The following is a 16,154-nucleotide window of genomic DNA, read 5'->3' on the forward strand; positions in this document are numbered from 1 at the left end:
TAGATGTACTGTACATTTGAAAAGTGATTCCAAAATAGCTGAGAAATAAAAATGTTACAACAAAATAATTGTTATCTGCAAAATGTTTTGGTTTTGCTCTAAGGTTGACCACAGTACTTGAGATGCTTTTTTAATTTTTACATACTATTTTAACAAAAACTCAGTGGTTATGTCATTTTGCAACTGTTAGGCCACAAAGGGTTGAGCAACAGCTCTGATCAGAAATCACTCACTTATAACTTGGGGAGGAGGTCCAGCACACAAGAGATGCAATGCTTAAGTAAAGTGCAAGTATTCCAAGGAACTAATTGAGAGCATGTGTTAGATTGCCTTAACTGGAGCTAGTGATGTTGCTACCACTGTGAAAAACAGTCATTGTATGGTTAGAGGTTTCCCCTCATTTCTGTCCCATGCAGCCTGTTCATCACCCCAGCTTTCACCTCCTTGAAGAGAGAGTGTCCTTATCCTATGGAAGAGGCTGGCTAAAGACTTGCCACATGCTTCCTTTTGAAACTGGGCCACCATGCAAAATACAAAGCAAGAGTTACGGGAAGAAAAATTATGATTCTGTACACTGGGACTAAGACTGTCCCCTGAAAGCTGACTGTATGAGTGAAAGAGTGAGGAAGAGTGTGTTAACCTAACCATCTATTCCCAGTCTGTTTGTATCCTTGACCACTTTGCATCCCTTCCAGCCTGAGATACTCTATGACGCTTTGTTTTTCAAAGCATACAGAGTTGTAGGCTGTTATGCAAAGCCAGAATGCTATAGAAAGCTCTTTTAAGAAGCTTTAAGCGTAAGGAGATGACCATAATCTCCCATGCTACTATGAAGTGTCCCAACTCCTGTAGCTATCAGCCAGGAGTAAGCCTTCCTGAGGGTTAGTTAAGTAGGATGTGACTCAAATTCAGCAAAAAGGGTAGCCAGAGCTCTGAGCTGTTTGTGGTTAGGGTTTGTATAATTAGAAAGCACAGATGATTTGCTTTATTACTGTCATGAATCAGCCTTAAATATTAGCTTGATTAGCTTGAATAAGTCTGCATGGTCTGTTCAGAGCTAGGGACTGTTTTGTCTCTAATATGGCAGCATTTCTGACTAGTGCTCCATCCCATAAAGATTTTTTGTTTTCTAAAAATATCTTCATTCATAAGAGAAAATGTTAATCTTGGTGTTAACAATGGCAACACATCATGCTATTTATATAGATGACATTGGCTGTGTATGCCAGCTTGAAGCATGTATTTTGATGCATGATTAACACAAAGGCTGATATTATAAAAAGTTGCTAAATCGGGAGTAGAATCAGAATTAATTTGGTTTGGTTTGGATTTATCAGTAAGTAAAGTCTTATTCTCAATATAAGTGTCAAACCAAAGAAAAGGTAAAAATATAATAGAATTATTTGTTACAACTTTCATTGTAGTGAGAGACAATCTTTTATGCTTAGAAAAAAACCTTTGTGCAAAAATCCAACACTGTTTTGTTTCTTTTTTTGATTTCTCCTCATCTGCCCACTGCAGTCTAGGAGAGGGTCTTGAGATGGCATCAAGCTCTAGTAATACTTCATGCTTCAGCATTTCTCCATCAGAATGATAGGGAGTTCAGCCCTTTTGGGGTGAACCACCCTAAGAAACATACAGCAGTTATCTGATACTTCAAAAGTTTTACTGGGTTAAAAAGAGGGAACTGGGAGGAAAAATAACTGCATAGTATAACTTAGTGTCCCTTCCATTCTTCATCAGAAACATGACCCTTGAGCTTGATTTACAGGGGCAAAGGACAAAGAAAACAAATGACTAGCATTTCTTAACAAAGATTCCTTCCTTTTGGCCAGGGTAGTACTATCCAGAGAGCTTCTCCATGTGCTTTATGTATTTTCCCCTCAAGTTTTCCCAAATATTTTCTCAAGACAAAAAGAAAAACCCATTTCCAGTTGTCTTCCAGGCAGCAGTGCAGTGACAAAGAGAAGACATTTTAGTCATGGTTTTGTGCTTTCTGTGTTTTACCAAGTGCTGTCATTCACCAAGAAACAACTGGGCAGTTCCGTGTTTTACGTGAACTCTTTGGAAAAAACAGGATTCAAACTTTAGTTTGCTCCTTAAATACAGACCAGAAACAAAAAAAAAATACAGCTGCTTGTGGCCAGTTCCTGTGTTATCCTGTAACTGGACTAATTTTGCAGAAGAAGAGAATTTGGTAGTTAGTGGAGGAAAATCTATAGTTTTGAGAATGTAATGAGAATTGAATGTAAAAGTGCCATCAAGGATGTTTACTGGTTTTAAGTGTGTTTGCCTGGGGATTTACTTTGTAAATAATTTAATCAAAAAAGTATTTTTATTCATACCTACAGTCAAAAAAAATTATAGTATTATGTTTTCAGTTTTATATTATATTGATACATATACATGTGCAGACTGTATGTGTATGCTTTTAAAATAGTAATTTCTTCATTATTTTCACAGCAAACCCAAGGAACCAATGTTCAGTGCAGGTAGGAACTCTCAAATTTTTTAAGCAGATTATAACTGTGATAACATATTTGGGTTCCCCCACCAGCCCCCTTTCTTCTATGGCTGCTAGAAACTGGTATTGGGAATCTAAACATGATACTTACGGGCTGCTGCTGACATATTTTTAAAAAGTTGATCAGTTCACTCTAGATTTTATTGATCCAATAGATTTATTTTACAGTTGGGATTCTTTGTAAGAAGACAAGGACAAAAAGGGCCATGTCTTCTTACTTCACATATGTCTTCTCTTTCAAAGCATTATTAAGGTTTTTGTAATTAAAGCAATGCCAAGTTACAGCTATGATGCTGTCATGTTAATGTAATCATCAAATGGTGCCCTCTACAACTGTTGAAGATTTCCACATCTGTCCCAAAGCCTTGTAATGTAATTAATCAAATTACAAATGAAAAGGTGGTTTGTTACTAAATTTGTGGTAATCTAGCTTTAATTTGAAAAGCACTTTAATATTTTCCAACTTAGGTATTATCCCTGCTGAAAGATTTTGAAAGTGAGACAGTAGGTGTAAGTGAAAGTAATGTTTGTCCTTGTCATTAGACAGTTAAAAATTTTGAAGAGTCTCAATAAAAATATGAAGCTGAGTAGTGTATATAACAGTTATTTTTGTTCTGAAAAGTCAAGGACAATTAAAATAAAGATTTATTTTAACAAATTAGGAAGGGGAAAAACCCCTGTTGATTTATCAGATGTATTGTATTATTTTTATGCATAGTTCTGTGACAGTAATCATACATTAAGCTGAAAAAGTTGGAGTTCTTTTGTTTACTGCATGGATTGATCAACATCCAACAAAGCTCTTAAGCCATATTTCAAGGTTTAGTGTAACTGATTTTGAAGTCAATAACACATTAAACTAAATAAACACTTAAGTCTCTTGTGACAGTATAATCATGGTTCATGTCCCTTCCCTGAAAACTGATGGTTTAGAAAAAGAAAACTTCCAATTTGCACAGAATATGCTTTCCTTGCCTAATTTTTCTCCTTCCATTATACTGTGTACTCAGAGGTATATGTAAATTTTTTTCTTCTGCCACTTTTCCCATAGATAAATGTCAGTAATTAAATAGGTGTGACACTACACTGGTGTCCTTCTTACCTAGAAAAAATTCCTACTGAAATGAATGTTTTTTTCTAAGGTTATACTTGTTATTTTACTTAAGTATATGGTTGCATAATGGAGCTTAAGCCAGTGTTTTAATGGTAGAACTAAACAGAGCCCCCTAACTGAGGAAAGCAGTTTAGAAGGTAATTACCAAGAGTATGGTTCAGTGTTTTGTCCAGCCCCAGGTTAGCCTGCAGCAGAGTAAGACTGAGCAGCCTGTAGAGCAGGTATTTAGAGAGTTTATTGTATTCAAACACATCTTTATCTAGCCCTTCTGTCTCTGTCTCTGTAATCACAAGGGAAGCGCCGTGTGACACACTGCAAAGGTAGGCTTCACGTCCAAAACCTCATAGCTCTCGAAGCAAAATGGCTCTGGTGGGATAAAAGCTGAATGTATATACAGCTGTTTTCTAACTTGTGTGCATTTTGCAATGTTAAAACTTTTCTAGCTCTTTTGAGTGAAACAAAAGTGTTATATACCATTTATTATATGATCTACTGAATTATAACCCTCAGGTGCACTTTAATCATAATAACGGGTTATAATTTACATTCCTGTGGACTTATTCCTAAGAATTTGAATTAGAAAAAAAATGTTGAGAGAGCTATATGGCAACACATGGATGTTCACTGTGTTTGAAATGGCATTCTGCACTTTTGCTGAAATTCGTATAGAATTTGCCCCTTTGTTGGCTGTTTTGCTGTTAGCCTAATATGGTCATAGAAGCCTTTGTTTTTCCCTTGCTTTTTCTTACTGAGTAGATTGTAGATTTTTCTGAATGTTAAATAAACAGACCTAGGCCTTCAACTAATTTCTCATTGCTTTTTGCTCAGTGTCATAAAGCAGAGTTACTTTTGGTAAACATACCATATTGGTGTCTAAAGCTTTAGTTAAGTTGTAGTGTTAATATGCACATTTTTGATGCATGTTTATATCTGTGATCTAATCACAGATTTATCTGCTTTTTAGAGGTATCTATATCCTAACAGTTTTTCTACTAATCAGCATCTTTCAGCTTTGCAATAAATGTGAATTCCACAAAGCAAATTGTTTGTTCTCAAGGCAAAGTCTTTTAGAGAGTCTCTACCTCTGTGTATTCTTTGTACAAATTTATACCTGCAGTCAGTGGTGGTCTCCTTTGAAGATCCCACTGGCATTGATGCGTCTTCTTATTTCAGTTCATTAACCGTTAATTTATGCAACACCAATATCAAATTTACAAAACTGCAGATGTAAAAGATACATTTGTCTAAAAGTTTCACTGTTGGTCTGTCTTTTTAGCTTGATGATTGTCTGTCTTTACATCTATATCTTTACATTTAGAACTCTGCTGTCTTATAAACTTACTTAAGAAAAGTATGAAGAAAAGGATGGAGATTGGTTGTGTAGATAATTTATTTGGATTAGGAATTAGTAGAGGTGGAATTAATATTACCAAAAGTTAGAAATAAATACACAATATGACTTCTATGCCTGACCTAATCAGCCTAAGTTCCTCTTTATAGTTAGGAGAGAGACACACACATTCTGAAGGCATAATTCATATACTTGTTGTAATATACATGGTATGGCTTACTGTACAGGTTAGTATGTATGTGCTGTTTCCTAGTCTTGTGTGACTAGGTCAAATGCTCCAATTCTACATGACTAAATGCAAGTTTTATGAGTCCTGTAAGCCTCAGGTGAGAAAAGCAGCTCAGTGAATTTAACTTTGGTTCATTCACAGCCTTTGACAAGTACAGCCAGTAGTTGTCATTGCTGAAAATCTGTTGATTTCCAGTGCGCCAGCATCAGCAGTATTGGCACGTGTTTGAAGCTCATTAAATAGATGCTGCATGCGCATACAAATAGTGCTGTAATGCTTTGCTATTTAATGCTCTGCCCTCTATTTTATTTTCCAATACAGATCTTTTGGAGTAAATTTTTAAAAACAATTCCAATATTCTGTCATTTTAACGGTCATCTTGAAGTTCCAACCTTCTGTCACCATTATTTCATCATTATCCCTTCTTTTTAGCATTAAGGTTTCTGTTGTTTTCATTTTATGTATGCATTCTGTAAATGAAGCTAGAGAGACATAGCTGTAACTTTACTGTGACAGATCAGATAGATCTCCTTCCCATATGACTTCGTAAAAAGGCAAAATACACATCTAGTTAGGTAATACAGCATAGCTATGATAATTGTTTGTTCAATCAATAATTTTTATTAATTTAGTCAAGATTTGTAGCATATGCATATTTCCAATTTAAAAAAAACCTTAGCTTTCAAATTAAAAAGAACAGTAGTATATTTGTAATGATACTTAACAATTCATAGCATAATTTTAACACTCCTAAATTGTATAATTTTTTTTTCATTTACATGATTTTTGTTACTTTTGCCCTTCCATTTCCTCTGTGCCCACGATTATTCTGTCTAGTAACTCTACAGATGTCACTGACTCCAAAACTGCTTGATTCGCATGCGAACAAGGCTGAACCCCTTGATCTGCCGATGGAGCAGCAAGAGCCAGCACGTTCTGAATCTGGACAAACTTCATCAGAAGTTCACAGGACACCCACTTTGGCCTTGCCACTTCCCAAAAGTCCTAGTCAGACCTTCATGGCATTTCCCAGATCTCCTAGTTTTATAAGCCCCATGAAGTCCCCAAGTCAGTACTTCCAGATCTGTTATTAATCTCTGCTTCTCTCCCCCAAAAATATTTCTTACCAGTTCAACACATTACTTTTAGTGTTTTCTTCTAGAAATGTTTACTTCTGTCAGCCAATTGAGTTTTTGTAGCTTCTTTCCTGTATGTCATTTTCCTTTCTTTTAATGTCCTGTCAATGTTGTCATTTCTTTTTCAATGTTTAGTAATTCTTAAAGCACATATCTTTTCTGCATGTACATCAGCATGATTCCTCTTACTAATTGTTTGTGTTCCTTATTTCTAATGTATCTCTAACACTGTATCAAGTGTAAAGCATATCTTTACACTGGGATGCAAAGAATGCGACTGAGTGTTGGAAAATAATTTAGATGCTGATGCTCAACTGTAAACATTGATTAAAAATAAAATTAATTTTAAGTGGCATTTCTGCGTTAATTGTAATCTTTGATGTATTCCCCTCCATTTTTAATATTTAAAAAATGTAATATTGTAGCATTTACCAAAAAAAGTTTCAATTTCAGACCTGTTTTGTAGTTCTTCATGACATTGTTTAGTTCTAATTCTGCTACTCAGAATATTTAGAGGAAGAAGGGACTTTGTATGTTTTTTAAAAATTCTGCTTAGTGATTATGATTTAGGAAAAAAAAGAACCTGCTAAATTTCTAAGTTTGATTTTGCATGTCATTCTGTAATTGTAATACACCAAACTGTTATGTGGGAAGGAATGGAGGAGCACTGGAATTCTCCCCTGATGGCTTTTTTGTGTAACAGTAAACATTTCTGACCTTTTGTAGAGGAAGGATACGTAAAAATGTTTCTTCGTGGACGTCCTGTTACCATGTACATGCCCAAAGAGCAAGTGGAATCTTACAATTTGGAAGCAAAAGTAGAACTACCAGCCAAGAGGCTTAAACTGGAATGGGTGTATCCTTTCTGTGCTGGAGGACTACTAGAAATCAATCATTCCTTAATGATTTGGGTTAAATAACTTTTTGAGCTAAAGTATAGCAGGATTAAGGGTTTATTTAATTGGTGAAGTGACATTCCGTTGAAAATAGGTGTTAATTTCTTGAGGCTACTGTTCTTCACCTTGTAAAGTACAGGGTGGCAGCTTAAGAGAGATTTAGCTCAAATGTTGCCTGGAGGTTAAGTATGAAGCATGCTAATTAGCCAAAGATTAAACTAGGCATATCATAAGAATGTAGTGAGCTGGGATTATTAATTATGGTATGCATAAGACAAGCTCAGGTTTTTTTCTGGTTCTTAGCAGTAATTTATCATTTTAAACTGTTTTATAAAATGTACACCATTGTCCTTAAGAGGATGGTACATTCAACTTCAGCACGTGAATAAGCCCTGAACTGAGTAGTGCTGTGCAACTGATACATGCTTAGCCATAAAGTTTATAAAATATCATATATGAAATAATATTTGAATTTATATCTTAAGGGGGCTTACACACCAAAAGTACCGAACAAGCAGATTTTTTCCACTGGCTTCTATGAGTGGACATAATTGCAAAAATCTAACTTAAAAGAAATCAGTGTTTCATTACATACAAAAGTTTTCATATTTCACTTTTAAGTATAATGATAAAATATATTCTTTATTGAAAAAAAGGACATTTCACTTTTGTATAATCTTATTACATATAATAGATGATTCAAGGTTAAATATAAACACAACAAGATCTGAGTCTGTTTGTAATATATTATCTTTATTATCTATATTATCATTATCTTTAGAGAGATGATGTCTTCATAAGGTTTTCTGTTTTAGGAAAAAGACGTTTTTGGTCACAAACAATGAAAATAGGAAATTACTTTGTCTTCATAAAAAAAAGACAGACTGCATATAGTCTTTTTCAAAGTTGTATAAATAGAACTGCATGTGGTTTCAGAATGTTCAGAGAGTTTCCAAAAGTCCCTTTGTATTCACAAGAGATTAATGACAGATTTAGTAACCATTCTTATTATTCCTATTGCAGCTGAGCCTCTAGGTTCTATGCCATTCTGCTGGAACTGCATAGATAATGCATGCACAAATAAGTGAAGATGAGTTAAAAAGACAAAAAATCCATAAAATTAATAAAACAGGTGAGATTAGAGTAGTAAATGCTGCTTACAGCATTTTGCCATCTAATTGTTGTACAAGTTCTCACCATTTCTCACAACAGAATTGAATGATGTCTTTTGTAGCTGTAAGGAGCTCATCGCTCTGGGGGCCTAAGGATGATACAGGAGAAAGTGTTAGAAAACTTGCTGAAATAACAGAACGCCCAATGATGAAACAAAGCAGAATGTCATTTGGCAGCATGTAGGTGGAGCTTGACGTCAATATTTCAGACTATTATAAGAAATTATAATTAGGGTAGGTCATGATTTCAGTCTCATTAGTTTCTCACTTAAGCTTATTTAAATGACTGAGCATTTGCCAGATGGACTATTATTTTTAGTTTGAATATTCATATGTCCTTCCAGGTGTGTGTCCGTATACCCAGCAGAATCCTCTCTATTAAGGTTGTCTATGAATAGAAAAGGTGTGAATTAATAAAATGATCTAACTAACCCTAAATGGTTATTCTAAATGGTTATTGAGGAGGAGGTGTTTTTTTTCCAAAAATACTGTGCTAGCTTCTTCAGTTTCTAATTTATTTGCAGTTAAATGCAATAATGATAGCCATACTTAATATTTAGAGCAATGACTAGGTATATGGAAGGTTTAGAAAAATAATTTAAAATAATTTTTAAAAAAGAGGGAGAAGGTAATGCCCACTTTACAGGCTAACAAGGAGAAGAAAAGCTGTGAGCAGGAGCGTAAGATAATTTAAGAAGAAAGACTAAGATAGCAGAAAACCAAGCAATATTGTAGACATTCTTTACAGCTGAGTTGGAGAAGCTGCACTGTTTGATTGGAGGGTAATGGAACTGGAATAGGAAAAAACATCTTTGTAGCAGACGCATGCAGACGCATGTCTAGCTGTGGGAGTACAGCCAGAAATGCTCTATAATGTAAGAATGGGGATAGGGAAACAAGATATCGGAGGTGGCATGGACAAATGGAAAGGAAAGCAGACTATGATGAGAAACAGAAGGAAGAAAATCTAATGGGTATAGATTTCAGGGCATACCAGAACCCTAAAGGGGTGTTACAGTCACATTAGCAGCTGCCCAGGGAAGCTGAAAAAGGTTCACACCTTTGATATATTATCATATATATTAGGACTTGAAGAAAGAAAAATGCTGAGTGATGAAGTGTGAGGGGGGCTGGAGCAGAGGTGGAAAATCCAAGTGAGAAATCAGCACTAGGGACATCAGGGCGGGAGCAGTGGCCTGCCCAAATCCATTTGAGAGCAATTCTCTTGGCAAGAAGGAGGATTGAAACAAAAACTGCAGGCCAAATGAAAAGAAAAGGTCAAGGTAACAGTCCCTGAAGTGCCAGCTCAGCAAATCCAAGTCGAAGCCACCAAATCCGAGTGTGGGAAACAGTGAGGAGAAGGAGGGATCAACCCCAGGAGTTTGCATCTGAGAAAGAAGGCTGATAGAAAGAAATTGAGTGTTTGACAACAGCAGTCTTGTGAAGGGTTGAATGCAGCATTGTTCCCCACAGGAAGAATAGTAAAGAAAGGAGATTTTCCCTAAAGAATGTAATCTTTCCTATATAATGGCTATTTTTTGCACTGAGATTTTTTCCTTGTGAACGTCTGTGTAACGTTAAGTTCAATTCCTTACTCTAACTTCAGCTGCTGGTTCACTATAAATGTGATTATGCGTTGTTGAACTAGGGAAATATTACATTGGCTTCCGTAATGGTATCTGGCCTGAGGAAGAAAAATAAATTTAGACAAATAAAGCATTGTCCAGCAATCTAGAGTAGTAACACCAAGCATCACAGACAGATTCAGACTGATAGTAAATTCTTTGTAATTGAAGATATTGATTGTTTCAGTGTCATCACATTTTAATATCTCAAACTTGAAGAAACTTTGGCTGAGATGTTTCATTTTATGAGGCTAAAAGCTCTGTTTCTGAATTCACACTTTGATAATTGGGTATGCAGCACTATTTCTATTGCATTTATAAGCAAAATCAGCAAGATGTTTCTTCTAAAATAATTTAAATACATTAACTATTGATCTTATTATTTCAACATTAACATTACTATTTGAGTGGCTTATCATTGACCATACAGAATAGTGCACAAGTATCTTGTTTAGATCATGTAATTGGGGTTTCATTATCTCTCCATATATTTTTCACAGCCAGTTTCTCCATATTGACTGCATTAGAATGCACTTCTGTTTTGCCAAGATTCTGCTAATGCTGTTTCTTTCTGTTCCCATAAAAAAAAAGAAAGCTAAAATAGTTGTAGTCCCTAATGACACTTCAGAAGAATAAAACTACAAAATTTGGCTGAATTAACATTCAGTCTAAATGAGATTATTATTCCTGTCATTTCACTGAATTAATTTTAGATTCATGTTGATATGACTAGCATCAGAATCTGGGCCACTGCCTTTTAAATACTACAAAAATAAATGGAAATGGATGATGTAACCCTTTTATGGTTTTTATCCATCTGGCTGGTCATGTCCACATTAATGAAATCAATCAACCTGCACACAGGGTAATGCAATCAATCCTCGTGTAATGCAGGGAGATGTGCTGAACGACTTATTAGTGTTTCTATCAAGTCTAATTTTTTATTTTAATTAGTCAAGCAGTGTAAATAGTAAATACACCTGGGACAAAATTAGTATTGCCTTAGTCTGGTGTTTATCAAATTCTAGAGGACGCTAAAGGAATAGTACGTCTGCAAATTCCCACATTCTTTGCTATGGATTTTTTATAGGATATGTAGGTTTTAAAGTCTGCAAAGTGCTTCAGCTCTCGATTGTAATAAGGCAAAGAGTTCTGAAGGTTGTCAAGTAATAAAGCCATGCTCAATCCAAGAGATGCAGACTACAAGGACAGAGAATCCATCTTTTTTTTTTTTTTTTCTTGTTTTTAACATTCTTCATTGATAGACAATGTTATTGAAGCTTGACCAACATGCTAGCTATGGATATAGGGGTCGGGACTGTCGCAGCAATCTCTATCTCCTGCCGACGGGAGAGACGGTGTACTTCATCGCGTCTGTAGTTGTGTTATTCAATGTCGAAGAGCAACTTCAGAGACATTACACTGGTCATAATGATGATGTGAAGTGGTAAGTCATCTAATAACCGTTCTTTTTTTCTTCATTAAACAGTATTTGAGATAGATCCACTCATTTTCATTACTCTTCTTTTAGGATGATTGAACATTATCTTCTTCTTCAGAATCTTCTCCTTCCCATTTTTAAGTAAGGTTGAATTATTGCCCTTCACCAGGGCTTGGGTGCCCAGTACAGTTCCTTTAGGTTCAACCTAACCAGCAAAATAGTTTTAATCTCACCTGTGGTCTTCCTGGTAGTCTTCAGGCTGCTGACATCATGGCAGATAAACTAGACTATAAGCTAGATTTGGTTTGTCTGCTGCCATGCACACATGCCAGATTGGGCTTCAAAGTGATTTAAGTGTGTTGAAGCTCAGAGGTTACTAGATGCCGGCAAATATCAGAAATATTAAACTGAAATCTAAATAAACATATGGTTTATCTTGATGGTATCAGTCTGCTTGCACAGTGTAGCTGAAAAAGAGCACCTGGATTATCTGATGGGCCCTAATGTATGAAATGAGTTCAATACCCCTTCTTTAGATTAGGCATTATGAAACACCCATTGTCCCTTAAAGCCAAAAATAGGTCTGATAACCAAATCTGCTTGAACTGTGAGCATGTTTCATAAATTGAATTATTTGTATAATCTGGTTGTTTTACAAGGAGATTTTTACCTTGGACCTGTTCCATCTCATTTCCTTCTTTCAAATTTTCTGTCTCTAGATATTTCAAAGCTTTCAGGTTTATTGGAAAGAGGATACCTTTCTGGTTTGTAAAGCTAAATGAATTATAGCCACAGTTCATTTTGTGTGGTACTTGGCCTCTAGAACTGCATGCAAAGCAGATGCAGTGAAAAAAGAATTCACAGGATTTTAGGACAAAAATAGACTGTACTCCAGACTTTATTATAAATTTTAGGTTGCTTTTCTTAGAGGCATCAGTTAACATTGATCACAGTTTTTAAAACCTCAGTGTTAATTTTAAAATTAAAATTCCTGATTTCTGTATCCTTTCTTAATAAGGGACTTCTTTTACTTTTTGAAAAGCATTAGAGAAAGTTGGTGTCTCCCTATAAAAGTCACTGAATATCTGGTCATACAGTCTGAAGAACACTGTTAGAGTGGCTACATCTATTTGCTCTGGGGGCTGTCACTAGACAGCTCTGATGGGACTGACCAGATCTCTGTAGCCTCTGACTAGAGATACTGAAGTTCGGTGACTTGCTCAAACCAAAACCTTGTACGCTGCACTCCTTTAAACCTAGGTGAGCTGAATCCCACACAAGTGAGCCTGGGGCTTGTTTGATACATGCATTGAGGTATTAGGACAAGTAAATTACTGCCTTCTTCAAAGGGAAGAAAAGTTTTTTGAATAGAAGAGCATGGCAATTGTTTTGTCAGTTCTGTTTTTATGTAGTTAAGGTTACACGTATGCTGTGTGCTTCATATGACTAAAATAGGGCTATTTATTAGAAGTTCAGGTAATAGCTTGTTTAAATAGATAGTCAATAGCTTCGTTTGGCCTCTTCTCTTTTTTAGCCTGGCTGTTCATCCTGACAGGATCACTATAGCAACAGGTCAAGTTGCAGGGACATCCAAGGATGGGAAAGTAAGTGGCTGCTTTGCTGATGTATAGTTGTTTATATTTTGTAAGAATATGTTATTAGGAAGATACATGCTATATTCTTTTCCTGTTGTAGTTAAATTGCTCTTACATTTTTGGACTGAACCGAGCAAAACTTAATTTGAGGGTTTCTGTTGCACACTATCACAGTTACCCAGTTCTATTGTCAAGACTGGTCAATAGTTTCTGGTTCCGTGACTCAGACAGACTGAAGATAAGTTTGGAGCTGATCTCTGAGAGGCATGGAGGGATAAGGCTGCAAAGAAGACCTGAGAGGGCAGAGGGATGTTGGGAAAAGGAAGACATTAAATTGTGCAGTATACAACTTCATTTCTGATCACAGCTGCCAAAATCAATCTACAAAGAATGGGTTTGGGTTGTTTGCTGAAAAAAACTGAACTTTCACTCTTGCCATCAACTAGGCAAGAATATTTTTCTCTCTATTGCCACCTGTATTATTGTAAGCTTAGCTGTAAGCTAGGACTTTATTTGAACAGAGTAAGATGAACCTTGCTCCAAAGAGCTAACAAAAGGGAAAAAGAATGGGAGCAAGCAGAGGCAGTAAAAACCATGAGGAAAAAGTTACTCAGCAGAGTATGCAGCTGTTGTCACAACCAAACTATTGCAAACTTTTTGGCAGATGCCAAAGAAGAATTTTGGGATAAAAACTGGGTTATCAATATGCTGACTACTTTGAGTGTTGTGATTTAACCCGTCAGCAATTAAGTACCACACAGCCACTCATCCACCCCCCACACCACTCAGTGGGATGGGGAGGAGATTGGAAAAAGGATAAACCCTGTGGTTTGAAATAAGAACAGTTGTTATTATTATTAAATTTTAATTAGATAACAAGAACAAAAATAAAGACAACAAAAAGAGAGAAATAAGACCCAAGAAAGAGAAATTATGTACAATACAATTGCTCACCACCCACTGACTGATGGCCAACTCGTCCCCCAGCAGCAATTGGCCTCTCCTGGCCAGCTCCCTAATTTCTGTACTGGGCATGATATTCTGTGGTATGGAATATCCCTTTGGCTGGTTCAGATCAGCTGTCTGAACCATGCTCTCTTCTGGCTTCATGTGCTGCTCCTCACTGTCAGAGCACGGGAAACTGGAAAGTCCTTGACTTAGGGTAAGCATTGCTCAGCAACAGCCAAAACATCTGTGTTATCCACATTATTCTCATCCAAAGCACAGCACTGCACCAGCTACGCAAAAGAAAATTAACTCTATCCCAGACAAAACGAGAACAGTGAAAAAAAAAAGAAATACCAGTTATGCAATGTAAGTTTTATATAAAGATAACTTAGCTGAGCAACATAAACCATTAATTTTTATTGTGTGTTGGAGCTTTTTTAACTTACCATTGGATTTATGAAATAATACCCAAAAGCTTGATGTCTGTGCTTGAGAGGAATTTGGTGTATAGGTATATAAAAACCACTTATATAACCTAGGTACTGTTGTGGCGTTGGGGCTTTTTTATATATTTTTATTTATGTTGAAGGACAGTTTCGCTGCTTGTGAGCAGCAAAGACTCCACCAGCTTTCCCGGGCTGCCCCCTGGTGTCTGTGGGAGGCATCGCGGGGCTCCCGGAGCCAAAGGCTGAGCGAGGGGAGGGATGGAGGGAGGGGGGACCACGGAGCTTTCACAGGGAGTTGGTCTGGAGCCAGGATGTATAGCTGGAATCTTATTTACAAAAATCAATCTCGTTCTGATCACTGTTTTAAAGAAGAGTTTAAACATAAAGTTATTTTCCCCAGCCATTTTCATGATGTTAAAATGAATTACATTTTAAAAATTCCTAAGCTTCTTTTCACACTTTTACCTTTTACATTTACTGGAGTTATCTCAGTAGGTACAGTTTAAACTGTTCCTGGGCCTACCAGTAAATCCCATGTCACAAAGTCATCAACTATGTTCACTTCATGATGACTATCTCAGTGGCCATGAACTTCAGTGAACTAACTGAGGTCAGTGGGACCTGAAGTGCTGTACACTCTGGATAGTCAGTCCCAGATATTGGTCCTAGGCACAGTAATCAGCAGACTATTTGTAGTTTGCTTACAGGGGTGACTCTAGAGAAGTTCTGATAATTTTCATACCTTCAATTGTGATAATTTCTTTTTTCAGATGTATTCTCTTTTTAAAAATCCTGATGGGTTTTTGCCATCATTGTTTCAGCTGATTCTTTTTCCATGTGTGTTTTATAGCAATTGCCACCACACGTGCGTGTCTGGGATTCTGTAACACTGAATACGCTGCATGTCATCGGAATGGGGTTTTTTGACCGAGCTGTCACTTGCATTGCTTTTTCTAAATCTGTAAGTAAAGTAAATGAATAGTCACATTAAGGCTGTTTGCTGGAAAGATCTTCGAAATCTTTCAAATTTAGGTGACCAAAACAAACTTCCAAGCTGTCTCTTCTCTCAGGTTCCTCTTTAGAGGAGGAAAGCTTGCAGCCCACTTGTTTCCAACAGTTTAGGTTGCTATTAAAGTTAACAATATCTCAGCAGTCTCGGAGATTTACCATATGCTTAAAATAAACTGCAATTAATTTCTTCAGCAGCTGCAAAAATACTTGTGTACTTGAAATTTCAGCATCCCTACTTTTCTTGAATCATCCTATTCTGTTTCTTCCTACATAAGAAATTTACTCTCTCTGCACCTTTTAACCCTCTCACTGTGCCTAAAGTGATTGATAAAAGACTTTTAAAAAATGGAGGCTCCCATAGGAGAATCAAAATCTTTTGCTTAAAAGCAGCGAAAGCATATGGAGAAAGGATTGTAGAAAGTAAAATCCTGTTGTTTTCTTGCTGGCATTATCATTTGAACTCTAATCTATCAGAGAGATAAAGAAAATACTTATATGCTGATATAGGCAGCATTTGAGTCTCATATAAAAACTTGAGTCTGTGACCTGGCACGTGCAAGCATCAAAGCGTGCCATGTACAACAGAATCTGTAAGCAGTGTATGTGGTGGTGTCTGGTTATCTTGACAGCATTTTTAAATAGGAGAGGACTACCTGGTGTACTCCC

The 16,154-nt window shown here is 36.3% G+C and overlaps 1 protein-coding gene across 10 annotated transcripts in view; it reads left to right on the top strand.

Moving 5' to 3' along the window:
- Window positions 1–16,154, top strand: part of EML1 (EMAP like 1) — a 122,670-nt gene that overhangs the window by 88,771 nt on the left and 17,745 nt on the right. For 5 of the 10 annotated variants that reach the window (XM_042047341.1, XM_042047336.1, XM_042047337.1 and 2 more), the window contains 6 exons: window positions 2,464–2,492; window positions 3,932–3,958; window positions 7,081–7,210; window positions 11,345–11,494; window positions 13,023–13,092; window positions 15,328–15,438. In XM_042047341.1, the coding sequence (XP_041903275.1) occupies window positions 2,464–2,492; window positions 3,932–3,958; window positions 7,081–7,210; window positions 11,345–11,494; window positions 13,023–13,092; window positions 15,328–15,438 (517 nt within the window). The remainder of the gene's footprint in view (window positions 1–2,463; window positions 2,493–3,931; window positions 3,959–7,080; window positions 7,211–11,344; window positions 11,495–13,022; window positions 13,093–15,327; window positions 15,439–16,154) is intronic. The other 5 variants (XM_042047338.1, XM_042047340.1, XM_042047345.1 and 2 more) reach the window with 1 other exon arrangement.

The sequence above is a fragment of the Corvus kubaryi genome, unplaced genomic scaffold (genome assembly GCF_017639235.1).
Source record: "Corvus kubaryi isolate FWS band 111438036 unplaced genomic scaffold, C.kubaryi_AGA036_p1.0 66, whole genome shotgun sequence".
Taxonomy (NCBI): domain Eukaryota; kingdom Metazoa; phylum Chordata; class Aves; order Passeriformes; family Corvidae; genus Corvus; species Corvus kubaryi.